Source organism: Gymnodraco acuticeps, unplaced genomic scaffold (assembly GCF_902827175.1).
Source record: "Gymnodraco acuticeps unplaced genomic scaffold, fGymAcu1.1, whole genome shotgun sequence".
NCBI lineage: Eukaryota > Metazoa > Chordata > Actinopteri > Perciformes > Bathydraconidae > Gymnodraco > Gymnodraco acuticeps.
This window is the reverse complement of record NW_022990016.1, coordinates 1,767,233-1,795,168: the sequence shown is the minus strand read 5'-3', so window position 1 is coordinate 1,795,168 and position 27,936 is coordinate 1,767,233. Positions and strand designations below refer to the sequence as shown.

Sequence of the window (27,936 nt, the reverse complement as noted above, 5' to 3'; positions counted from 1 at the left end):
TCCAACATTTACACATAAAAACATAACAAAAAAAAGGTAAACACAAATTGTCGCTTGAAGTGAAATTAATTTCAATAAACTCACAATAAAAAAATGCAATACAATAAACTGCAGGCTATGAAGACGTTTTTCACACATATGTATCCGTGCAACTGAGGCAGTAAATCAGCCAGTTTTTAATCATACATTACAGGTTAATCAGACTAAATAATGTACACACTCTAATTGGCAGCCTGAAACAATTACTAAGAACATTACTGAAGTCGATGGGTGGCCTGCATATTTTAACTTTTATTGTATTCATGATTGGGGGTAGTTTAATGACCAATTTACATTCATTGAGATTTTGGCACTTGGCCAGTTTTTATAAAAAAACAAAAACAAAACACAAACAAACAATATTAATGCTAAAAAGGATTTTGGTATACAATTTATCAAAGGCTCATTACTCATTGCCCATCTACCCAATGGTAGATAATCAAATATGTTTAACATTGTGTCGTTAATAGTTCCTGATTAGGAGTATATTACAATTGTTTTTCCTCATCTCAAATATAGCAAATTTACTGTGAGTTAAAAATGTTGCCACCTTGGGAGCTTTAGGTAAACACAGCAACAACACTTATTCTCCACCGTATATGTGTAACCACTTTACTGTCACTGGTGATCAAACGCACTTTTACTATACTATTTGAGTAAATACTACAACTTCTCTGTAAGTCTGTGACGTCATTGGGACCGAAAATACATTTTGCCATCGACTTTCATTGGAAAAGAGGCCTCTTTGAATCAACGGATTTTTTTTTTTTTAGCTAAATCATCTATCCAATACGATATAGAGTTATTTCCTTATATTGACTGAGCCAAGACCGTCCGTGACGCTGTGGATTGGAGGCAGGGTTTAGGGAAAACACTAAGGCCACAGATCCGGTATTTTTGTTCTAGAGTCTGGTCATTTTGGTTTCATGCGCATTTCTCATATGAACAATGCCACCCACCCACCCATCCATCCACATCTCTTTTGTTTCCATATTTCTTGTCAAATCAAAGCCTTATTTTAGGGACAAGCCATTATTTGAATGTGGACTTTTACCAATGCTATTTGAGTACAAACGTCACAAACTTGTATGGTTTTTGCAAGAATGCAATGTAGCTGTTTCTTTATGACGAGACCAAGCACTAAGCCAATCAATTAACCCAATAAAAGAGTGCATCAACCAAAAAATGTGTTTCAGTGCATTTAAAGAATATTCAGTAACACATTGTTATTAATACCGGTTTCTGTTTTGATCATCGGTGTAATCAAGGCGATCACGGCTTCCACCATGACGATCGTATCGGTCATCAAGACGATCACGACTGCCTCCGTGACGATCGCGATTTTCATCAAGGCGATCCCTACTACCGACGGAACGATCACGATTTTCGTCAAGTCGGTCCTGACTGCCTCTGTAACGATCGCGATTCTCATCAAGGCGATCCCTACTTCCACCAGAACGATCCCGTTGATCATCAAGGCGATCCCGACTTCCACCAGAACGATCCCGTTGATCATCAAGGCGATCCCGACTTCCACCAGAACGATCACGTTGATCACCAGAACGATCACGCCTGTCGTCTTGCGGATCAACGCTTCCACTGTAATGACTACTACGTTCATCTTCAAGACGATCAGGACGGCCATCGTAACGATTACGCTCATCATCAAGGCGATCTCGACTTCCAAGATGGCGATCCTGCTGGTCCTCCTGGTAACGCTGAGAGTCGACATCACTTCCCTTGCCCGCATGCTTTTCTTGACTGCTATAATAACTCTGTTGATCCTCCTCTAACTTGTTTGCAGCTCCTACGCTGTAGGAGCTCTCAGGAAGATTTTTGTCTTCGTGCTGCTTGACCTGCTTTATGTCACCCTTTGACTTGTCGTCCCAGTACTGCTCTCCAGCTTCGGCAGCGTCTTTGTCATAATATGACGCTTCTCCAGGGGAACTAACAGACAAACAGAAACAGAATACACAAAATAAATGGTAAAGCTAGGTAGAATAATCTAATCGAAGCATCTTTAAAGATCACTTATGCTACATTTGGACTAAACTGTACTTCATGGCTATTCCCAACTCAGCTCAGTTGGTTTTCCATTAGCCAAAGTTGTGGATAGTACCCAAGCCTCCTAAAAGAGCGCCGACCGTTGAATCAAATTGTTGTAATGGCCAAACGGTGGTACTACACCCCGTTATAGTCCATGGTGTAACTTTGACTTACATTTTAAATGCCTTTGTGATGTGCTGCAACCCATTTTCCCCTCGGGGACAAATAAACGAATACTACTACTACTACTACATTGGGAAGATACAATACGTCGTAAATCAGCTGAAAAGGCTGAGCTAAATAAACTACCCAGATGTCGACAAAACCTTGATTGAGGTTCCATGTTAAAAAGCAGATAGTTGATGGTGGAGTTAAATCACTACAGACAACTGATATGTCAGGGAACCCTTGGCAACCCATTGTCACAAAGCCGCACTTTTGAAAAAGCCAAAGATACCATCAAAAGCAACTACACAATGCAGTACAGTGAATTGACAAAGTGCACTAAAGATGCACAACAATTTGACGCAGCTTTAGCTATCAAAAAATACTCTCTCCTCAACTCAAGGGGTTCATATCCATTGTGGAAAAAACGAAATAAAGAAGTACTGCTCCACAGAGTAGGCATTCAGTCAAGCGGAACCATGCAGTAGAAATTAGGCATTTGTTACTAAGAAAACACGAACATAAATGTGTGGTTTACAGCGGCAGAAAAACACAGTATTGATCAAATGGCACATTTCCACTGCAGCGGGGTAGCCCCGTTTAAGCGTCCCTAATGGCGCGTTTCCACTGCAGCGGGTAGCTCACTTTAAGCGTCACGAGCCGTGCGGGGCCCGTTTTTGGTTGCGTTTCCACTTGGCCTAGTTTTGGCCCGGGGCTATTTTTTCTGGCCCGACTAAATCGTGGTTCTAGGGCCAGGAACAACCAGGCTGAGTCGGGCTGAGTATGCTAAACTAGAGAGAGAATCGCTGACAAGGGGGCTACAACTACAACAACATGAACATATGTGACCGTGATTTAATTGTAATACACGTTTCAAAAGGATGCCGAATTAACAACATACTGATACCGGTTAGTAAAAACCATGAATTAATGCTTTGACAAGTCTGCAGACAGACGGCAGGCGAAAAACCCTTTTAAATTGCGTGCTTTCTAAATGGAGCTTGGCTAAGCTAACGCAGTATATGCTCCGACCGTCTACACTCACAACAACGGCCTATACAGACATAAATAAACCAGCGACTGTATTCGCCATGACACAGGCAGTCTGTGGTTTGTACTTGTTTAACTTTTGTCTAGTTTCTGAACAGATATCAGGAGCTGTGAGCTCTGAGTGCTAAGAGCTAACGGCTGTGTTGTTTTTCTGGGGCTCTCATTGAAGATGACGTCACGGCTCCGCCTACACTGCGTTACTATAGTAACTGCCCCAGTTCCTAAACTGTAATGGAAGCGCAGCATTAAAGTGAGCCGGCCCAGGCCTAATAAGGCCTAATAAGGCCTAACCAAACCGAGCGAGGCCTGCAGTGGAAATGCGACATAAGCGTCCTCGCTCAGGCCGTCCGAGGCCGTGGCGCATTTTCCATTACAGTTTAGGACCTGGGGTAGCAACGCAGTGTAGGCGGGGCGATCGGCTTTTTTTCTTTTCACATTTCGAGTTGTTCCGTCGAGCTGCCGCTGGATTTTATCATCCCCAATGAGATGTAGGAACGTCGTCACCTCCTCGGTCGACCACGGTGTGCTTTTCTTTGACGTTGCCATTTTTGTAGCTCCTCCGTTTACAAAAATGCTGTGTTTAAAAATGCTGCAAGCTTTCTTCTAGATATATATGCGACGCTAGGGATGATCTCGCGCGCACTTGTGACGATTCTCTCTGACCAATCAGCAGTCGAGAGTGTTGACGTCACTAGTTCAGCCCTGGCCTGATAGAACCACGATTTTATGGGGCTGGCAAAGAGGGAAAAAGTACCCGCTAGCCGGTGCTACGCTATATGGAAAGGCCACCAAAAACTGGCCTGGCCGCTTGAGGACGATTAAGGACGCTTAAACGGGGCTACCCGCTGCAGTGGAAATGCGCCAAAACTTACCCTTCAGCGTACTCTTCCTTTTTGCCCTTTTTCTTGCAGCAACAATAGGCGACAATTCCCAGCAACACAACGCCTGCGAGGACTCCTACAATTATACCGACAGTGGACCCAATTTTCATGCTGCCTGAAGAGAAAGAAGGAAAGAAAAGAGGTGTTCACACTACTTAGTCTGAATAAGATCAGAGGGTAAATCTTTGTAAAACACTTACCAGGCGTCACAGCCAAAGTCAAGTTGCAGGAGGAAGAACCAACTCGATTTGTTGATGTGCAAATGAAGAAACCAGACGTGTCTAATGAAATATTGTAGAGAGACAGAACTCCAGCCTCTGCAAAATAATGACAAAAATAAGGCTTAACAATGTTGATTTGATCAGAATCAAAATCAGTAATAAAGTAAAAACTAAAGTATATAAATATATTTATAAAATATAGAGAAGTTAATCTTCAGACGGTCACAGTCTACAGTATAAAACAACAATGTAAAAACATGTATATTACAATATAAAGCAGTGTATAAATAGTAATGATATTAAAGCCTGAATACCAGGTTATTGCTTAAAATGTACATTATAATATAAAAATAATGCCAAAGCAGCTAGTATTGCGGTGGACCCTCCAGCAGCCATGTCAAAAATATTTGCTTTCAAAATAACACATGGATAGTAAATTGCATACTTTCTGTCGTCTTAGCTGGAAATGGTCTGGCAGTGCTTTTGACACTGAAGCTTTTCCACTCGTATGCAGGTTGTGGTGATCCGTCCTCAGACATGCAGGTGAGGCTGATGTTGTTAAAGTATGATGCTTCTCCCTGAATCTTACAGATCGGTGGAGACGGAGGGACTGGACGAAAAAAACACAGAATTGAACATAAAAACTTCATGATGCAGAACTTTGTAAGCAGAATTGATTTAAAGGTCCCCTATTATACTGTTTTTCATCAATATATTATAGGTCTAAGATATATACAAAACATGTCTCTGAAGTGTTTGGCTCCAAACACCAAACAGATCATTGCAGCATCCCATAACCCCCTCTGTTTCAGCCCTGTTTCAAAAGTGCTGATTCTCTGTCTGAAGTCGAATAGTCCATTAGGAACCTTCCTAATGGAGTGAAATGACCCGGAAGTCCCTCAGTGGCAGCCATGATAAGTGCTGTTCGAATTCTCTAGATGATAGGAAAGGAGGTTTCAAACTTCCTTTATAACCTCCTTTAGCTTAGGAACCACTGGACCTCCCTTGACGAAAGGAGAGGAGAAAGTGCTGCCCCACAATGCCTTGCGGCCGCAGCATTTGCCGTCACTCAACAGTCGGCCGTTCACGGAAACAACCGATTATGACCGAGAAATTATATCATGAAAGTTACGGTGCTTATTAAGAATTTTAAAACGTATGTGGTAAGTTGCCAAAGTGCTTTGTTTTGAACGTTCATCAGTATTATAATCAAAAAGAGAAATATGAACGTTAGTTTTTACTGAAATTATCAAATAAAGTCAACATCTCACAGTCTTTACTGAGCTGTGTGGGGTTTGTTCAACTTTTAAAATATGTTTGAATGGTGATATACACAGTGATAGATGTTAAGGACTAACGTTTATAATAAATACATTTGTATTTATTTTAAGATCTTTTAATAGTTCATACAATCATACGTATTGGGATCATTTGTATTAATGTGGACCGGAGGGAGAGGGTGACGAGCATACGTTTCACTTTCCTTTTTTATTTCAATTCCAACTTTGGTCATGAAGAATATGTTTCTCTGTTGTCCACGTTCATAAAGCATAAAACAACTGCATCAGAGCACGGTGCAGAGTCTCTAGATGAGTTTACAGTAGTCCCTCGTTCTTATTATACATCCATGTTGTAGGGGGTTATCTTGGTTGGTGATTGGCTAATGGTTACACAAGCCAAACAATTGTTATGACATCATATAGTGGCCAAAATCGGATCAGCTCATTTTCAGACAGGTTTTTATATAAATGGATCAGGACAAAAAAGAGAGAGAATCTTTTTTCCTGCAACTTTCAGATTCCCTTTACACAGAGGGGACACATGTTTATGTATGAAAGACATGAAAAAAGTGGATTTTGCTCAATAGGTGACCTTTAAATCATGTCAGATTAATTCTCACCCAGGACCAAAAGGGAAGTGGTGGCAGCGGTTACTCCCTCGTCATCATTGGGGATCAGGACACCGCACTGGTAACTGCGGCTGTCCTGCACGGTCAGCTTGGATAACCGCAGTGTGCTCACTTGTTGGTTGATCTCCATAGAGGCTCGGCCTTCATACTTCGGTGCAATGTTAACCGGATTGTTCAAAAAGTAGGTGGCCACCGTTTGCTAGAGAAATAAACACAAACATTTGAGTATAACATTACATGTTACTTGTTAGACGCTTTTATCCAAAGCGACTTACATACTCAATACTGTGGACAATCCCCACAGGAGCAATTAGGGGTGAAGTGTCTTGCCCAGGGACACAACGACATGCTGACTGCAGTGGGGTTTGAACATCATGAACCCTGATCCGAACACCAACGCACTAGTCCACTGCGCCACACGCCTCCCTAACATGATATTAAAATGTCGTACAAATGCCGAATGTGATGTCACATTTCACCATGACATAATGTTTAATAATAGAAGAATTTGTAAATAAATTATTAAATTGTAAAACTTTTTTTAAGTTAAATTATTTTGAATTCCCCTTTTTTTTACTTTACACAACTTGTCACATGCATCTTTTATAATTTTACAGACAAAACAAACCAGAAAATTATACAATTCTTTAGTTTTAATTTCAGTCATCAGCTTCAGTCTTGCTTTTTCTTTGACTACATTATTTATGTACAATTTGTTGTGACTATAATTCAGATAGCAAAGTAATATAAAGTTGAACAGGAAATGTCCTTGTTTCCATCTGTGTGTGCAGCCAGCCGTTTAGTGAAGCCGAGCCTTATGTGCAAAAGGCAATCTTTACTTTGTATTCAGAGGACAAAGGTCATAACGGCTATGAACAGATAAGGAAGAACCTGTATGCTTTTAATGTTGAACATTTCCTGTATCAATCAATTAACACACAGGACTCCGCCATATAGAAACAGTTTTAAACTACAGTAATTCATTTTCTGCTTTAAGTAAGACATTGTTTGAACACACTACAAATTAATATTTTAAAAGTTGACCCAGTGTGTGTAGTTTTCTGAGACTGTTAATTGACTGTAAGGTACTCAATAACTTGGATAAAAAGCGGATAAGTTACTGATAGGATGGTGTTTATTAAAGAGGTAATTCATCGATTAATACCATTATACTAACATACAGTTGTACGAGAGAGCTCCCAAAGTGGATCCTAAACTTCCCACAATACAGCTCAAATGCAGACACACCCTGTCTTGTAAACACCCACGTCTTTCACACTCCATGCCCCCAGTTTTAATTTCTGATATCATTTATTACTCTCATAGCCAAAGCCGGAAGATAAAGCTGCAATGAAACGTTTTACATTATTTGTTCACAGGCTATAGGTAGGCTTAATCATCATGAGTAATCTGATCTTTATTTGTCCAATGTGGAGTTCCACTTTAGTAAACCTCAACACAAAATGTTTTATTCATAATTCATTGATTTTTCCATGCCTCTCACCATTGGTTCTCCGGTGTTTTCAGGGTAGGCTTCCCATGTGATGACGAGTGTGTTGGTGACAGGTCGGGCGGGGGTGAAGGAGCAGGTCATGGTGACTTCTCCTCCACTCGCTGCCTCATATTCTCTATCTGGAATAGAAACCTGCAAACTCCTGCAGCAGGGAAGTACTGAAACAAAAATAAATACATCATGACAGATATTTCAGTTTTACGCTGCTATGGACAACCTTGCACTAATGTACATTTCCCAAGATATTGAAGTGACTGTTATTTTGTATATATTGATTGTTTTGCTTTTATTTATGTCTTAATGTGTGCATATGTATAAATGTTTCTGTTAATTGTGTATTGGATATACATATTTTATATATATTTTTTTTTTTTATTCGGGATTGTGGGAAACGATCTCTCTGTCTGTACACACTCTCTGACTTTGATATTTTTTCATTTAATCTAGTACTGTACACTTTTGAGGTACTTGAGTATTCCCATTTAATGGTACTTTATAGTTATTCGACACAATATTTTGTATACAAATTATTTTTGATGTACTACATTTAGGCTAGTTTAAAGGTTTTTGATAGTTTAAAAGTTAGTTTGCAAGTTTAAATTAATAAAACAAATGCATTGTGATGTATTATCGGTTAAGGTTCCCAGCAGTAGTCTATATAATGTGATTCACATTAGCTTTGCCTTTAGCAGCTGCACAATAAAATACACATTAATGCTTCACTAATTATAATTCAGCATACAAATGGGGCCATTTTACATAATCAATACTTTTAAACATGTTACTAGTGTATTTTGATACTCGTATTTTTTGTGCTTGAATTATAATAAGAGTTTTAATGCAATAATTGTACTTGTTAAAGTGTATTTACTATTTTTACAATGTGATATTTCAATGTTTACACAAGTGAAAGATATGAGTACTTCAGCTTCCATTCTCTGCTTTTGCTAAATTCGTAGAGAAACATTGGTAGGATAAGATTGACTATAAAAAACAAACGCCATGTTAGTTTCACCAAATATAAGATACAATATGTTTCTTGCAAAGGTGTATGGATTTAACACCTTTTAAGGTGAACACACACTCTGCTTCCTGTTGAGTATGGCAAGAAGTTGGATTAATGATTAACACGGGTGATAATAGCTTAAGGTGTGGCAGAGGTTTATCGAAAAGAGAAAGACTAAAAGCATAAATCCTACCTGTGAGTATCAGAAAAAGCTTTCGCCATCCAAGCTCCTTGTTTGTAATCATTTCTGTAAGAGGATGAAAATATCCAACAAGTAGAAAATCTGAAACTGATGCTTTAAGTCCAAGAGCAAGAGCCCGTCTAACCTTCACGGTGAACTCCAAGGCGTAGAGAAGTGGACCTTTCCAGGTAATATGTTAACACCTGCAGGTCACATGTCTCCAGAAGGCCAATCATTGACCTGCCAACCCCTTAAATAAATCTGACTTCTAGAGATGTATGTGATTCTGATGGGACTACAACTAAAACCTCCAATAATAAAATATGTTTTTGAAAAAAACAGATAGATTGGTAGATAGATAGATAGATAGATAGATAGATAGATAGATAGAAAGATAGATAGTTAGATAGGCAGATAGATAGAGATAGATAGGCAGATAGATAGGTAGATAGATAGATAGATAGATAGATAGATAGATAGATAGATAGATAGATAGATAGATAGATAGATAGATAGATAGAAAGATAGATAGTTAGATAGGCAGATAGATAGAGATAGATAGGCAGATAGATAGGTAGATAGATAGATAGATAGATAGATAGATAGTTAGATAGTTAGATAGGCAGATAGATAGAGATAGATAGGCAGATAGATAGGTAGATAGATAGATAGATAGATATAAAGATAGATAGTTAGATAGGCAGATAGATAGAGATAGATAGGCAGATAGATAGATAGGTAGATAGATAGATAGATAGATAGATAGATAGATAGATAGATAGATAGATAGGCAGATAGATAAATAGATAGATACAAACATTTTGTGAGTTTTTGGAAGTAAAGAAAATGCTTTTAGGAATGCTAACCATTGAATGTCAAACTAAATCAGTAAATAAATAATTTAAAAACAAGACAATTCTAAATATATAATTTAACTGATCAAAGTCAGTGACTGTTTCTCAACATTTCCTTGGAAGATACATTGTGTTGTATGTGGTACTGCTGTACTCAGTTTGACCTGCAGGTAGCAGTGTTGCACTGACCACGATGTTGCAAGTGTTTAACTCAAAGACTGTTAAAATAGGGGTGATACAAAAAGTTAACCTCTAATTCCATTATAGCATAAAGTAAACAATACAACAACTGACAGATGTAATTAAACATCTGTTGACCTTTGATCCATGTTGTTTGAAAGGCAGAGGTGTTAAGTTATCCCGAATCTTAAGTTTAATCAGAATTTGGTTCATTGTCCAGAACTTTTTCAAATAAAGATAATTTAATTTGGTATCTGGTGGTTGTTTGAACACAGTCAGTGAGAGAAAATAAAATGGAAAAGTGAAAGCAAATATAGAAACAAATTGTAGAGGAAATGTATAGTGTACACTATAATAATAATAATAATAAGGTTTTTTGCCAAATAGGTTTTCAATTAGGAGGAGTATGCCTCAGTGTTTGTTGTATGGAATAAAGATATTAAGATGACAAAAAAGAAAATGAACGGTCAAGAAAATTAAATATACATAATAATATTACAGTCAGAATATGAAGAAGATACTAAAACAATACGAAAATATGTTCAATATGTCATGCAGGATGTTAAAAAATATAGATATTTATACGGAAAACATCTTGGTTGGTCAATCAAAAGACTACACAAAATATTTAATCACACTTAATTTACAGTTGTACAGGTTTAGATATATATTGTATCTATTTGTCCTGCTGTTACAGGTACCATTTTCTTTCAATCAATTCAGCGTTTGAAAATTAATTAGCAGACTCTCTCTCGAGCTGAGCACGGCGGATTAACCTTTTGAAGGCCCCGGGGAAAACGTTATCATTCGGGCCCCTATTAACCCCTCTGAGCGCTGTGTGTGTACACTGTGGCCTTCCATTAAGTACACTGGCATAACAAAACTTCATTATAGACCGATTCATAATCTTATACTGGGACCGGCAACAGGTTTTCTGTGAGTAATTTTAATATTTATGTTTTGGACTTTTGCATTAATGAATATATATGTGAGGAGCACAAGCAAAACACAGGTGCGGGCCTTTACAATGCACGTAACACCTGTGACCTGTTTATTAATCTGCACACATGGTGAGAGAATAAAGGAAGTAGATGTAATATAATGGGTTATTTTGGTATATCTGTGCAGATTAATGAGCAAAATGCAGGAAGTGGCGGGGATAAAAGGAAATGTGTCCCCACTTCGCATCCCTTCATATTAGAAAAGTGACATTTTCCTTTTCTGGTCAAGGAGAGGTCATGGACGTGTGTGACTATTGTTTAATTTTTTCTTCTCTTTTCAGGGTGGATGTTTAACAATATTAGTTGGTTGCTGGACATCTATGAGTATGCAGTATATCCATACTGTACCGAAGATTTCAACATTAAACAGAAATGTTTGACCTTGATTGGGCTACAGCAATTATTCTAAACTGCATTGTGCTTTTTGTATTAAGCACTTTTTGGAAATAACCTTTCAAAATCACTGTCCAACAACAATTGCTGTTGCATCTAGATTTCAAGTCCGTTTTTATGCATCTTGAGTAATAGGCTACTGCTATTTGGATATACAATTAGCTTATCACTCATATGTGTTCTGTTTTTCATGTCTGAATGTCTGCGTCACAATCATAGATAAAGATAATGACACACATACAAGGTACAAGGGTTTTTGATGTACGCATTTTGAGATGTTTAGTTAAGTTAGTATATAGACAACTTGATTTCAAGCCCCAAATAAAGCTCCTATCAGTGTTGTTATGCATCATGTGTAACTTTGCATGTATACTTTCTTTTTGGTAAAGATTAGCTTATAACCTTTCCTGGCTTTAATATTATATCTGACTTTAACAGACTACCAGGTTATGTCAATTCAATGTAGGCCTATGTTGTTAAAGTTTTAGTTGGCTTTATTGTTATTGCCAAAGACAAACAGAAGGCTTCATGTGCACTGTATTGCAGATCCGCCCATCCATGACCTTTTCAGTGCAAATTCATAGTGCAAGAAGAGCTGCTTATTTAGGTATGTAAATAAGCAACAGAGAATAACACCCCACACACACTCCACTCAAGTATGCACATGTTCCTATGCATGTGTGAGCAAATTTTGCATGTGAAGATTGGCTGTTTTTGCTCCAAAATATTTAAAAATATTTAAATATGATTTGCAATGAGAACTTGTACCCATAGCTACTGCACATGTTCTTATGGTAGGCCTACTCAGATACTTTACTTTTACTTTTTTTACTTGTCAGATAGCCTACTATTCTCAATGCAATACTTTTACTTTAAATGTTGTATCTTCAGCGTGGGGTACTTTTTGTGTGCGTGTGTGTGTGTGTGTGTGTGTGTGTGTGTGTGTGTGTGTGTGTGTGTGTGTGTGTGTGTGTGTGTGTGTGTGTGTGTGTGTGTGTGTGTGGGTGTGTGTTTGTCTGTGTGTGTGTATGGCGCTGCTGCTGGTAGGCTCAGCGCTGGGATTTCGGGTTAAATATTCAAAATGGCGGACGGAGGAGCAGCGAGTCAAGATGAGAGTTCAGGACCAGGTAATGATTACAGCATTTTACATATTCATACTCATATTCAAACTGTGATACTCACAATCTGTGATAAACGGAGTGCAGATGAATTGCAGATGGATTTAGGAAGGAGGATGATATTCAGATATATTGCAGTTTAACACACAGTAATTTGACAGAGGAGGAAACGAGCTATAGCAGTGCGACGGTAAAATTACATGGAAACATGCCTCCCCCCTTTGTGTGATTAGACGGCCGTACGTCCCTACATATTCATACCTCTGTCGACAAATACAATTTAGCATATTTTATTAGTAATCGCTGAAGAGCCTCTGGTTTCATATATGACATATTTAGACTGTTTTCTCTCTCGCAATCCGATGGAAATGAGGATGCTAGCAGGCTAACGTTAGCTCGGTTGCTAACGGTTGGCTTTGTGTTGATGGGAGGATGCTAGCAGGCTAACGCTAGCTCGGATGCTAACGCTTGGCTTTGTGTTGATGGGGAGGTTTTGATCCGGGTTTGCATATTCATTTCTCCAGTGATTCAGTGGCTGTTTGTTTTCAACTGGAGGGAATAAATTAAAAAAAGGATCGAACATGTGTTTTTTGTTGTTGTTGTTGATTACACGGTGTCAGCTCGGTGTGGTTGAGCTCGAACTGTTTTTAGCTTTTTTTAAAGCAGTTTTTGCCCTCAGTCTTTTGTGTGCTCGGCGCAGCCTGTTGTGTTATTCATGCGGGCCTGCCGGAGCCCCAGAGCGGACTAAAGCATGTCCCATCGACCGACGAGGAACCGGAGCTTATGCTGCACAATAACCAGCATGTCAACAGAACACATACTATCAATATTTACTTAACTGCTTGTAAAATGTGGCTTCGTCTGTTAAAACGCTGGTTCTCATTCCAACGGCTAACTGGCTACCTCCTCTAACTTGGTCCAGTCGTTTAGCAGCTAACTTGGCTTTAGTCTAAAAAATCAACTAAAAATAAAAACAATTCTCCTTGTTAGCTTTTTTAAAACGATGTTATTAGCGTTGCTCTGTAGTGTTTCTCACCTTGCTAGAGTTTAAGTTGCTAGTAGTTTGTTTGAAGTTGGGCCGTACACTTCTTCACGTGAAGTGGGAGTAACGTTATTTTGGAGGTTAACTGTAAATCCATCGCATTAGAATATTATTTAATTTATTTTCCTACAACTTTTCACTGTTTTTCACTGAGCAGTTTTTAAGAAGTGCGTCTTTTATGATAAGATGCCCAATTTAATTTTTCGAAAAATTAAAAACGCACTTGCATATCTGGTTATAAATAAGCATTTGGAAGAGATACACAAATGAAAACCCTTTTCATTTTTTTGGGAGAAACCTAAAAGTGAGGGTGAAGCAGATAATCTACAGAATGAGGGGCTTTCAGTAAATAGTAGGCAGGGGGGAGGTTATGGTTGGTGGATGCATATGCCTTTTATAATACAGACACATGCTTTAAAATATTTAGGATAATAATAATTGTGGAGCTAATGGAAGCAAAAGTTGGAGATTTTTCTGGTCTGCCCCTCTTTGTTTCAGTAGTTTTGACCGAGTGTGTCTGTGCTGAAAACAAAGGTTGTACCTGTGTATCCCCCCCAAGGCACAGGGAGGGGTATGAGGCCCACTTCCGGAAAGCCACAATAATAACAGGCACTCACTATTCACTCCGCCGGTTTCATGGCCGGGCAAGACACAGCTTGATGGCACTTTTTTTCTTTCTTTGTGTAGTTGCCATTTACTTCGTTTTTAAAGAAGCAGTGTGTTGTAGCAACTCTACAGGGGATGGGCTTTTCCTTTTTAAGATAAGACAAACCTTTTATGATAGAGAATGTGGTTGTTACAGCAGCAAATAGACAACACCAGTACATATAAAGTTAAACAATAAGAGGTAAATAATATGCAAATGTAAAACATATAAAAGTAAACATTTAACCATAAGAGGTATATAATATACAAAACTAGGTTGTTACACAGATAGAGTTCTCCGGCAAAGCCATGCCCCTTTAATGATAATTAAAGTATTAGTTTCATGAAAATCAGGCCTGTAGTTAATCCATAATATACCTGACAAACATGCGAAGCGAACACAAAAAACCATTACCTTCTTTGTAGATGTAATATGTAAAAGAGTACAAGATTAAACACAATAATTATGTAGTACTGCAGTATACGTAAACATTTTACTCCACAGTTAAGATGATCTTTACACAAAAGGCAGCTCTAAAGGCGTCCTTACCAAATAGTGATTACACAGTAATAATTGGCTCAAACAATGTTGTTTATTTGTCTCTGTTGTAATCTTTTACGAATATAGTTTATGCAGTTGTGACAGACCTACCTATGCAATTTAAAACATGATTAAATGGAACTGCAGTTTCATATGTTTTAATAATGACAATCAACTTTATGTCTCATGCCCTACGGGTGTTTAAGATTGCATTTCTAGTAATACGAATCACATTCAAATATTTATTCATACCCCGTCTGCATTGTTCTGACACATCACAAGGTACATTTGTAAAGTCTAGTAAGTAAGTAACAACAGTATCACATTACAGGCCATTTTATGATATGCTATATGTTGCTAGACAGTCATGATGGTTCTAAACGATTAGTCGATAAACAAAGAAAACAATAAGCATTTATTTTTATTGTGAATTTAATAGTTTTAGATATTTTTAAGCCATTCTGATTTCAGCAGGATTCCTACTTTTCTTTGTTATTATGTTAGTGTGAAAACAATATTTTTAAAGATGACATGTTTGGCTCTTAGGTTAAGTTGTGATTGCCATTTTAAAACCAAACATTTATCAATTAATTGAAACTATTATCAGCAGATCCAATCGAAAATAATTGGTAGTTGCAGGCGTAGGCATGATACTAAATGTATTTCCCATATTCAAAGCCAAGCCATATTGGCATATCAGGAATGACTTCCACTCTCTGGAAAAAGTGTTATTAAACTGGGCTACTTTAAAGAACAGACGAGAAACTTAGGCTACTTTTCTCATTTAATCAGTTTTTCAGTTCCACCCTCATTCTAGCCTTGTAGTTCCACCATGAATATTCATTGATGTAAACACAGTTGTTATGAATAATGCATAATTCGAGTAATACATTCAGGACATGCAGTCTCAAAGTACAGAGAAGGCCTCCATGAAGGCTCCAGTCAGACAAGTTTTCCACTGTGGAGGAAGAAATCATAACTAATCAGAGCTGTGTGTTGTGCTCTAAACAGATAACGGCTTGTTCCTGGTGATCTGTAGTAAAGTGGCGAAAAGAAAAAACGTCCTTACATGTCTGGTTGTATGAAAGCATTTGGAAGAGTTATACGTATATACAACCTTTTTTATTTAGGAAAAACATATAGGTACAAGTGAGGGTACAGCAGATAATCTACAAATTGGGCTTTCAGGAACAGTAGACAGAGGGGAGCTTATGATTGGTCGATGCATTAGCCAAGCAACAATTGGCATGTTGTTCCTGATGACTCTCATGTGCCTGTCATTATTTAGATCACTGGAAAACATTTGCCAGAATTTCATGAAATGTCTTTATGTTTCAGACACATGCTTTAAATGTTCAGCATAATAAGAATTGTGGAGCTGATGAAGTGAAAGTTGGTGATTCTTCCAGTAGACAGCGTAAGAGTGTATGGTGAAATATTACAAGAAAGTGTTCATACACCAAACAAATATCCAGCAGTTTATGCTAATAATATCATTGTGAATATAATTGTGAATATATGTGCAAATTCAGCCTCTGCCTGGGCTATTTTGAAGTGGTTGAATATCCCTACCACCACCCTCCAGAAACTTCCATTTAATTACGTTAGATTGCATTTTCCACAAAGTCTATAGACAGTTGGTTAATGACCACCCAAGAGATACCGCAGGAGCTTACAGTGGTGTTAGCCGCATTACCCCTCATCAAATTACACTGCACTGTATTCTGTTCACTTGTGGCCTTAGTCCAGTGTTGCTGCTGTACTAGGCACACAACATTTGTTTATTACTATGTTCAATATTCATGTTACTCCAGCTTACACCATGAATATTTAGGCCGTTTGGTTTTCAGGTCCCTTAAATTGAAGGATTATCTGTCGTGATCATACATGCCGATCGTTTCAATTTCTGCTTAGTGTGCCAAGTGGTCTTTATGTATTCTGAGTTTAAGACGAGGAATGTAGGTGCTAGGGCTGAATGTGGATGTGCTAATTAAGTTTTGCTCTGTCTCATGTTGAATCTCCGCGCTCACATGAACTGCCCTGCAGTATTCAGCCAGCCTTCCCATATTACAGCGCTAATGAGGAAGCTATTTAAAATTCTCTTCGCAGGATATTTGTGTAATGCATTGTTCCACAGCAGGGTTTTGCAAACCGTTCAACCAAGTAGTCGTACATGTGTTGAAGTGCACTGCTGATGACTGCCTCTGCATTCACATCGCTTTTGTTTATTCATTTGTTGGCATGATATGATTGTTGGAGAGATGCTTTAAAGTCTAGCTGGGTTTTCACCAAACACTGGGATGTTTGAAGAGAACAGCAGGAGAGAGTTGTGTAATATAGTGTAGTGTCCATTTGTTGTTAAGGGCTGTGAGTTCCAAACATGGGTTCTTTTGAAGGAGAAGGTTCTAAATGTGAGGATTAAACAAGTTTACTTTGAAGTATATCTAAGGAAAGTGAATATAGTTTGGTTTTGGACCTTAGGTCCGACAAAACAAGGCTTCATCTCGGGTTAAGGTTACCTTTTCCTAAGTGATCGAAAAGAAAATGACTAGGAGAATAATGAATATTTTTAAATATTTGTTGTTGCAGCCCTAATCAATAACTATGTTTTTGAGGTTAAAGGAGGATGGACAGAGGGATATAGACACATACATTGGGAACAATACCCACATTTATGTAATTATTTGTAGATCTGTAAAAGTTAGTGGAGAAATGATAGACAGAAAAGTCATCAGTAACTAGTGTACTTTACTTTATATCATTAATTTGGCAAAAATATGAATTGGTTTCCGTTTCTCAATTGTGAAGATCGTCTGTGATGACTCGGTGTATATCTTATGGTTTTCGACTTTTTCTGGTGAAAAACTAGCATTGTTCCCCTGTCTGTATACACGCTGGGGCATGTGTCGCTATTTTCAGAAATGTTATAGACTCAACGACAGGCAGATTAGTTGCAGCCCTATTTAGTAATGTTAGATAACATTTGCAACCTGATGAAGCATGTTGATGAAGGAGTACTTCATACCAAAATAAGGCACTACTGCTTTAGTGGTAACTCGTCATAAAAGCATGCTGATGTTTACAAAAAGGCTGAAAACATTGCTGAGTGCCTGAAGCCTCGTCCCTCATGCTGTCACCCTGCTGATAAAGGGTCTGTTGGTTTTTCAACGCTACCGTGCCCTCTTGCCATTGTTCGATCAGGTCAGCATTTAAATGCCTTTCAGCAGGCAGCGGGTTAAGTGAAGAGGTTGATCAGAGCTTTTTGCAGGAGCAGTTGATGTGGATTTAGTTGGTAAGCCCCCTCCCCTGCAAACCCTAATACATCCATGCATTCCTGTCCAGTCATTCTGATTCACTGGACACCTGTGCAGCTCCATCACAGGTCTACATCCCCGCCGTTAAAACTCCTAAAGCATCCTGGAAATGAATTCAAAAGCGCTCCAAAGTGAAATACTAATGGCATGCAAAAACTAATCTAAATATGCTAATCCCCAAACACTTCATAAACATGGACAGCAACAGCCCGCCACCCACTCTCTGTAGTCGCTCGCTCAGGAATGCTTTAGCCACAGGGGGTCTAGCAGTAATGACAGGCTTGCGGTGGATTAATGTGGAGTTATTTATTTCCGATTGAGCGAGTCCTCCTCCCACTCCTTCCCCAGACCCCCCTTTTTTTGCAGTTAGGCCCATGACTCCTGGAGATACTCCGAACGAGTCTTAGACGTTCTTTTAATGCGGTCCGCCTTGCTAACATGTCCTGACCACCACCGACAGGCCTCACATTGGATTCTGGGATATCTCCGGCCCTTTTACCTGCTCTTAGCTAATTACTTTTTGAGTCGTGCACCCGCTTTATAATTGGTCTTGTGCTGCTGCCTCCCTGCGCTGCGCCAAGTGCTAGTTCGAGCACTTTTTCATTCCCCTCCCCGTGTCGTCCTTATTCCCCTGTTTTTTATCGTCCTCCAAAAGCCATCCAATTAATATGCTAATGAGATGATAAATATTTATAGGGGTTTAAATTATGCAGAAAGCTTTCAGAGCTCGGTGTGAAATGCGTCGCTCGCAGGACTTCAAAGCCTTGCATTGCTAACGAGGCAGAGGCAGATTTGCATACGGCTTTAATCAGCTGAATACTGATTATGCTTCATTATAGAGCCGGGTGGGGGGGGCAGAGTTAGAGGAGGCCGCCAGCTGCACTTGTCGTTTGTTTCATTCCAGCAAGAGGGAGAGGTTGAACTTTTTCATAAGTACAGACAATCTTGGCAAGCGAGAGAGAGGGAGAGAGAGGGAGGGAAAAAGGGAGAGCGGGTGCAAAGTAGGCACTGGTTTGAAAACAACGGAGAGGGGCAGAGCTATAAGAAAATAAAGAGAGTGCTAAGAGAGAAGCTGTTTGCCTAAACCCTGTTGGCTTTCCCAGTGGCGTATCCCAGTGTTGTTCAGTGAACCGTGCGGCGGACAGTGCCACTGTGTCTGTAGTCGCTCCGCTTGTATTGAACCCGCTGCTGACCAGTGGAGAGTGAAGAGAGGGAGGAGGAACTCGGAGCCGGACGCCCTGTTGGTGGTGTGTTTGCCCGGCAGAAGCACATTTCCCACGATAGGCTCCGCAACCATGCTGGAAAACACAGGTGGAGCAAGAGCGGGTGAGTGGCTTGGTGCGGTTGTGATGGAGCTCAGCTGGGATTTGTTGTTGGGCGTCCTTATGTGAAACGGGAAAGGTTGATCTCGCACCACCTTTGCGTTACATTTGACTTGTAAGAGTTTATTGTCAGTCATTGTGTTGGTCTAGAGTAGTTACATGTGACAGAAATGTTACTGCAGAGTAGGAATGTCATGCATTTATAGGATGTATATAATCAGGTGACGATAGCACAGGGCTCCTGAAATCATCCAGACATGGTTGTTATGTTTTCACCGGCAGTGGGTCTGTCTCACTGTCTGTCTCTGTCTGGCTCTTCCAGATGCTAAAGTGAATAATCAGTCAGAAACTACTAAATGTGCAATGGAAAGTGGTGACGGGAACACCGGTGAGTGACCTCCAGCTTCTTCCTTTTCTTTTTTTGTTATTAACTGGATTGAAATGCAGGATATTTACCTCCTCATTCAACAGGTTTCACACAGCCTAAATTAACATTTTTGCAGCACAAATCTGAAAAAAGCTGTATTCACTCATTGAAAAGAAAAGACATGGCAGCTTTCCAAAAGCCTTGTTAGCGGTCTTCTTTGTCAAATGAAGTGTTTACCTCACAGAGCAGTTCCCCTCAATTGAATATCACACTAATTAGCTCCGTCGCAGTGCTTCAGTGACTGTGATCGGAGTGAACACCACTCAGTCATTTCTCATTTGTATATTCAATTTGTGTCATGTTTAATAATGTAAATATGAATGTGCAAACTCATACTGTTGATATGTATTTCTGTGTTACTAATTTGGATCACATTTGTTGTCATTTTCAAATATTCTTCTGCATTTTCACTTTGGGTTTTTACTATTATGTTCCTCTTTTTTGTGTTAAACCAACAACAGCGTATATAATGTCACCAGTTGGACCACAATCTTCTCTGTTCCTCCGACCGCTCGTTTCATTAACTGCATTTCTTCTCCTCAGGAATCCAAATCAATGGGTTCGACTTTCAGAGGCAGGCGATGCCTCTCACTAACGCACACGCACAAGCCCTCCTCCAACAGGTAACACGTCATCACTGTCTTTAAGAAACTTTTTTAGTTTTAATGTGAAATAATCAGATGTAGTGTTTTAGTGGCGACTGTGGCTGCGAGGGGCTGCGGTCGTCTTTCAACCAGAAGGTTGTGGGTTCGATCCCAGCCCGTGCAGCCAACATGTCGATGTATCCCTGAGCAAGATACTTAACCCTGAGTTGCTCCCGATGGCCAACGGTGTGTGAATGTGTATGCATGTTAGTGCATGTCCTAAGTACATACACTGCTCTGTATGAATGGGTGTGAATGGGTGAACGACATGTAGCATGTAAAGCGCTTTGAGGGGTCTTAAAGACTGGATAAAGCGCTATATAAGTGCAGTCCATTTAGTGTAGTTGCTCATCTTAATTGTAGTTTCACAATGAAATAAGGTGTGATGTTTTACCAGAGGTTTGCTCCTCTGCACGAGCCAAATGAGTTCATTTAAATGAGCCAGGCTCTGCTTGTGTCGCCTGGCAACACGGCAGATTAATCAACCCTGTATGCTAATTAGCTGCTCTGCGGTTGCTCGGAAACAGATGGCAGAGAATATGCAAATCTATGCAGAATTGACATGCACTGCATAACGGTTATTTTAATTAGCATCTCAACTCTCCCCCCCCCTTTCCCATTCACTTTTCCTGTCTCTGAAGGCTGCAGCACATTTAAATAGCAACTTTCACAATAACTATTTTATTCAAATTCCTATGCCTGCTCAAAGACTGAAGACTCACTCTCAGGTAGCACAGACGTGACATGTTTCATTGTTTTTCAATTGTTGTGCTTTTATTTGATTCAAACTGTTCTTTTTGGTCTGAATTAAACATGCTTTCAAGTGTTTTATATCTTGTTGGTTTTTAATCATAACAACAATGATGTTAAATTAAGAGACTACCTCATGCTGTGAACACCTGTAGGAAGATTTCCTCTAAGCCTTCCTCTTTGCTTCACCTCCACTAGTCTAAGTCGGAAGACCCGAGTGCTCTTCCGACCTCCGTCCAGCAGAGCGGTTTGCCTCAAACCCAGCTAATGTTGGCCGGGGCACAGATTGCAGGAGTAAGTGGCCTTTTGCCTCATTGCTTTGAGTTCAAACATAGTCATACAATTAAACATGATCAACCCTGGCTGAGAGGCTGGCTGCAAATATGATTGCTTGCCCTGATTCTGCGCCTGCTTGTTCATCCCATGATTGTGAGGCTATGTCCAAACTCTTCCATTACAGAAAATGGACGGATGGGCTTGGACATAGTCTTGATGTGTTTGTACACTCATGGTCAGGTTAACCACACGACACATTTCATATCCATCCATGTTCTCCCTGAGGACCTACTGTAGTGAAGCAGCTGCTATGCGGGAGTGACTGTGCATGTGGATTTGAGTTTGAACATGACATCAACATTGCACTTTTGCCTCCGCTCAGCTGCATGAGTCCAATCTCCATTTGCCTGTCAGGGCTCATGTTAGTGTTGCTACAATACTGACAGTTTCATGACTTTGATACCTTTTTGAGAGCAGTTCAATTCAATTAGAGAACATTTAAGAAACTCTCAAAACTTAAATGTGATTTATTTAGCATGATTTTTCCACTTCAGTAGCATCTGTAAAGGTGTCTGTGTTCATACATATTGGAATAACAAAGTAAAGGAGAAATCAGACTATGCAGAGCTGCGGTTCATGACATTAAAGTAGATTTGGCAACAGCATCAAAGGGTTGGAAAACTGAAGCAAAGCATGGATAAATTATGAGAACATTTGATTGAATCTAATGAAGGCAGTCCTTTCCAACATGTCAAGTGGCATGACGTGTCATACATCTTAAGCAGCACACGTCTTTGTAGTGTCCGGCTGTGTAGAGCTGCACAATATGAGTAAAATATGCAATGAAGTCGTTGAATATAGATATAAGAATTACACCCAAAAGAAATAAACCGTTATGAAAATGTACTTCAGCTTTTTTGCTGCTTCTACTGTACTGCTAAAATATCCTTCATTCAAAAATTATTTAAAATATTCTTTTATTAACAAAAGTCACTAATAAAAAAGAATGGCAGTTACGTTTCTATAAAAAAAACCTAAGTGCAATATCACAGTATCTCACAATGTGTTTATTGTGCAAGTTAATAAAATATATATATATTGTGCCGTCCTACTGGTGTGCTGCCATAGCAATCCTTTCATTAAAATTCCCTTTTTATGGGTATCACAACCAAAACTCAAGTATTGTGACAACACTAACTCAAAAGATCTCTATAACAGAAGATAAAACTGATTTGCCTAAACGCTACTTTCTCTACTTCCTCTATCTATCTGTTACCCCTCTCTCTGCCCTCCATGGTCCCTCTCTCTCTCCCCCTACCCTCCATGGTCCCTCTCTCTCTCCCTGTCCCTCAGTTGACCCTGACCCCGGCGCAGCAGCAGATGTTGATCCAGCAGGCTCAGGCTCAGCTCCTGGCCGCCGCCATGCAGCAGTCGGCCAACCAGCAGAACTGCACCACCGGGGCCAGCATCTCGGCGCAGGCAGCCACGCCCATTACCCAGCTGTCCCAGCCCATCCAGATCGCCTCTGTAAGTCACTATCACACATGTTTCTGCAAATATATCACATGGTTCTTACGGTCATTAAAAACCTGGAAAAGTCATGGAAATACAAAATGCTAATTCCAGGCCCTGGAAAAGTTATGGAAAACAATGTTTCACAAAGTTTTGGAAAAGTCATGGAAATTTAACTAAAGTTGCATCAAATATAATTTATATTTGATCTAATCGCCAAAATAGTAATACTATAATGATAATACATACTGTATAGTAATAAAACGTAAAATGGCATTTAACTGTCGAGGTATTTTGCTGGTGAGAGATTTTAGTTGCTTTAGCCTGTAGGAGCTAGTAAGCCTACTATTTGATTTGTTTTAGATAGGCACTACATGTTTCAGACCTTATTTTCCTGTTCCATGTTAAAATAAACCATTTTCAGTGGTACCGCTGAGAAAGAGTCATTTTTTAGGTCATGGAAAATTAGGTAAAGGTCATGGAGAAGTCATTGAAAATCATTGGTGGAAAAAGTGTATGAACCCTGATATCAACTTAACTTCCTGTTTGAGAACTTGCCCCGAAATGTTTTGAATGAAGCTGACTTATTTATAGATGTACATTCTCTGGAAATTGCTTATACTGAACTTTGGGCTGTTGTTGCTCAGGGGGTTAATGATCATCTACCAATTAGACGGTTAGTGGTTTGACCCCAAGCCCCTTGACCAAAGGTCATTAGGCACGATATTTAACCCCCAAATTGCTCCAGTACTTGATTGGTCATTTATTTGGTTTATATAGGATTGAAAGAGATTGATTAAGTATGTACGTTTCTTTGGATTCAGCTAAATAACATTTCAAAGATTCAAAGGTTTTATTGTCATATGCACAAAGTAGAAATGGCGAAGAAGATCTTACGACCGGAGCTCAATGCAACATATATAATAAAATACAAAATAAAAAGTAGTGCAAAAAGTCTATATACATGTAAATAGAATATGATATGTACAAGACCAGAATATGAAATAAATGTAATGTAAATTAAGACAAAATTAAATACGGTTTATTGCGTGGATAAATATTTATATAAATAAGTATAATAAAGTATTAATTTGTATTCAACATGGGTTGGTATATCTAAATGATTGGCTTAAATAATATACCCTGCTCTTTAGTATGAAATAATACGGAGCCCCCTAGGGGACATGGAGGGAGAAAAAAAAATGTTTTGCGACATCTCGCAAAACCCCTTTGCGAGATCTCGCAATACTTTTCATTTAGCTCAATGTACTTCCTGGTCAGTTCGGCTGCTACGGCAACACAGAAACCACAACAATGGAGCGGTTCATCGATTTTACTTTGAGCTTGGCATTAAATATAAAGATATATCAGTGCATGACATTAAGGACTTTGGGAGATGGCCCTGTGGGCCATCTAAGCTAATTTACAGATGGCCCTGAGCCCAATAGAGATTGCCCTGAAAAATGCGCACGGACGAAATTACGCACGAAGGGTTTGGGGGGGCCTCCCCCTAGAACATTTAGATTTGTGCAGGTCTTAGATGCTGTCTGGTGCATTCTCTAGACTGAATTATAAGATGAACCACCACAATATTATATTGTACAATTTCAATTGTATTCTTCATTTCCCTTGTTTGTGTGTTCTTGTTTGTGTTTGCTCGCTTGCATGCCCTGCATAGCTATAAGAAATACTTAAGTTGTTGGTTAAGACACATTCCATCTGATGAAGGCAAATGCCTTCCCAGATGTAAAAAAGTAGAAAACATTACATTCAGTTATTACTGCCAAAACAAACATTATTTACACTAGTATGGCCCCTGTTAAAAATGTTTGTAATGTTATCTACTGTAAGTTGGTCGAACGAATGCCTCCTCATCCGGAAGCTGACCGAGCAGACCCGAGCAGCAGTCGAGAGGAGCCGAGCGCATCCGCGAAGCACACAAAATGGCGACGTCAGAGTTCCCGTTAGCCGGCAAATCTAAAATGTCCGGTCAAAAATAATTTCCCTTTAGCGCAATACCGCTTCAGTTGCGCCACTTATGCGACAGACAAAAGAGTATGTGACAGACAAGAATAGTCAATTCTAATGTCTAACACTTAATGTGGAGAAAGATATGCCCTGTGTGGGTTGATTGTGCGTTGATCTGTTGGTAATGCCTCAACGTCCCTCTGAGCTGAGTTATTGACAGATTCGAATTTCGCGGATCAATAACTCATGAACATAACGTTGTAAAAATACAAACATGACTTTACAATCATAGCAAGGTAGAGAACGAGCTACAGAGTCATTTTTATCAGAACAGTTCGATACGAGCCGTCATCCGAGCTAAACATCAAGAATTGATCACAATCTGCAGCTTGAGGAGGGAGAGGAGTGCTTAGGGACTGTCTACAAACCGCAAAGGGGTTTTGCGAGATCTCGCAAAGGGGTTTTGCGAGATGTCGCAAAACATCTTTTTTTTTTTTGTTCAAATAATTTTTTTTTCTTCTCCATGTCCCCTAGGGGACTCCGTAAAATAGCAATATTGTAATTGATGGCCATAGTCAAACTTAAGATATGTTGGAACATCTGCAAAGCATAAACTGTGTTATAAATAGCTTATTTATGTGTGAGTTTACTGATCATTAGTTTGTGTTTTCTGCCTGCAGCTGCAGCCGCAGAATCTCAGCATGCCGCAGTTTGTCCTGCTGCAGCCCGGCCACCCGATCGCCACGCAGCTGCAGCCCACGCAGTTCATCATCTCACAGCCACCGCATACCCAACAGGGTGAGGAAACACACTACATGCAGAATTAAGAAAGGAGGCAAAACCAATATTTGATTGTTACGGAAGAATATTTCAATGTATGCATCTTAACTCTCACGTATTTTACACTGTAGGCCTAATGCAAGCCCAGAGTCTTCTAAATCAACTACCTCAAAGCCAAGCTAACCTCCTGACGACTCAACCAAGCATCACCCTCACAACTCAGGTTCGTAATGACGCAAGAAAACTCTGAAATATGTGGTTCTGCTTTATTCCAGCTGTTTGAATAAAATCTAACTACGAAGCAAACTTGTATAGATTAGCTAGGTGTAATTTTATAATACTTTCTCCCCTTTGCTGACTTTGCCTTAATAACAAATACATTTTTATATTTTGCTTATTTCTTCAGCCTGCCACTCCAACCCGCACAACTGCAGCCACACCGATCCTGTCCCTGCCCCACAGTCAGACCACCCCCAAACGGATGGACACCCCGACTCTGGAGGAGCCCAGCGATCTGGAGGAACTGGAACAGTTTGCCAAGACCTTCAAACAGAGGCGCATCAAACTGGGCTTCACGCAGGTGAGTGTCATGTTCTGTGTATTTCTCACAGGTTCAGTGATTGTATGATGTTCAGTTGACCCTCCTCCCTCGGTTAATCGGTTGGAGGAGAAAGTGAAGGAAGAAATAAAAACGTTTTAAAAAAGCAACAGGAACAACAGTGTTCTCTCATAGCACAGTCATTTAATATATTGTGTTATTCAAGTTGAGTTAAGGCTTAGTTATAACTTCTATTTATAGATTTAATTATCTGATATAAAACAAAATGTTCCCCCTTGTCCATTTGGTTTAAGTTCACCGTGATATTTCCTGCACATGGGGGACAACATTACTTTTAAGCTACATGCTAGGCTAGTTAATGTTATTAGTGTTCCACCTTGGAGCTAATGAAGGAGTCTGTTGCCCATTTCACACCAACGTGGTCCGTTCTAGCTCCGTGCTAGAGCTTTTCCGGTTCGGAACCGGTTCTTCTTTTCAGCCCCCGTTTTGTTCACACCGCCCAGAGCCCGACTGGTGCTGCTGCTGCGTCATGACGTCACCGTTTACGTCGCTGATTTTCTCCCCAACGGCGTTACGACGCTCACTACTACAACAACAATGGTGTTAGCATAGCAACCGAAGCTAATCTGACTTTCTTGACTACTCGTTTTCTACAGGCACATTTTACCGGCACATTTTTCATTATGATTATACTTGTGATGGTCGGACATGACAACCTGTGCAGCCCATGTATTGATTCAATCCGATAGCTGTTATAATACAAAACAAAACTTCTGCCTCTCTCCACAATGATCAATAACAGCGAACGGATGGTCAAAGTAAGGCACAAATAAACAGAATCACACGAAGCCTGGTTAGTGTTGCCTGAATTTATAAAGTGTGTTTGTTTTTTTATAAGTGTGTGGTTGCGTTCTAGTCACTTTGCTCAGCGTTACTTAGGGCTGCACGATATTGAAAAAAACTGACATTGCGTTTTTTTGTTCCCCTGCGATATATATTGCGGGTTTTAAAAAAAAACCTGTTAAGCCCCAAGGTCCCGGCGGGTACTTTACTTGTTTTTTAACGACACTGTCTCAGGGGATCTTAATATTTAAGAACCTATTAATGTGTTATACCAGATTAATGGAAATAATCTCAGCTAACTGACGATACAAACCATTTTTACCAAAACAAAACACAAGTCTCATAAGAAGCATCTAAATGACCCCTGAGCGAAAAATGCTAACGGACTTTGGCACAGAACTCAAGATAAAAATACCCTTATTACTTATCGTAGCTGCACATACAAGATATCCGATTAAAGCTGAGGTTCCACAGATTATTTAGGTATATAGTATCATCACTGAGTCATCCGAACTCGCGACAGGGGAAGCAAACACAGACATCACAACACGTACCTTTTACGGAGCTTCTAGGGAGATTGTCTCACCGTAGCTGTCAATCTGATCAAAAGACGTGTTCAATGGCATTAAAACGAGAAAAAACGCGGCTGAATCGGTTGATCCATAGTTTAATAATATATCTGTGGCTTTGAAGCAATTGTTTATAATCCATAATTCCATTTTTATGTACAAATCGGAGCACAAAAGTTAGCTACTA

The 27,936-nt window shown here is 39.5% G+C and overlaps 2 protein-coding genes across 15 annotated transcripts in view; one reads left to right on the top strand and one right to left on the bottom strand.

Annotated features, from left to right (window-relative positions):
- Positions 1-770: 770 nt before the first annotated feature.
- On the bottom strand, positions 771-27,793 carry LOC117544536 (cell surface A33 antigen-like). 3 transcript variants are annotated; one of them, XM_034213669.1, is made up of 7 exons: positions 27,735-27,793; positions 7,816-7,982; positions 6,303-6,510; positions 4,848-5,012; positions 4,382-4,498; positions 4,173-4,296; positions 771-1,986 (listed from the first exon to the last, which is right to left on the bottom strand). In XM_034213669.1, exons 2-7 carry the CDS (start codon positions 7,903-7,905, stop codon positions 1,269-1,271), a joined length of 1,422 nt encoding a protein of 473 aa, XP_034069560.1. In that variant the 5' UTR covers positions 7,906-7,982; positions 27,735-27,793; the 3' UTR covers positions 771-1,268. The 3 variants fall into 3 exon arrangements, with proteins under 3 accessions (XP_034069560.1, XP_034069561.1, XP_034069559.1); XM_034213670.1 differs by lacking the exon at positions 27,735-27,793 and adding an exon at positions 13,594-13,728; XM_034213668.1 differs by lacking the exon at positions 27,735-27,793 and adding an exon at positions 9,024-9,162.
- Positions 12,489-27,936, top strand: part of pou2f1b (POU class 2 homeobox 1b) — a 29,378-nt gene continuing 13,930 nt past the window's right edge. For 2 of the 12 annotated variants that reach the window (XM_034213656.1, XM_034213655.1), the window contains exons 1-9: positions 12,521-12,566; positions 19,744-19,809; positions 20,392-20,471; positions 21,134-21,220; positions 21,441-21,536; positions 22,872-23,045; positions 25,679-25,796; positions 25,910-26,001; positions 26,185-26,358. In XM_034213656.1, the coding sequence (XP_034069547.1) occupies positions 12,521-12,566; positions 19,744-19,809; positions 20,392-20,471; positions 21,134-21,220; positions 21,441-21,536; positions 22,872-23,045; positions 25,679-25,796; positions 25,910-26,001; positions 26,185-26,358 (933 nt within the window). Of the gene's footprint in view, positions 12,567-16,339; positions 19,426-19,743; positions 19,810-20,391; positions 20,472-21,133; positions 21,221-21,440; positions 21,537-22,871; positions 23,046-25,678; positions 25,797-25,909; positions 26,002-26,184; positions 26,359-27,936 lie in introns of those variants that run through there. The other 10 variants (XM_034213657.1, XM_034213658.1, XM_034213660.1 and 7 more) reach the window with 10 other exon arrangements.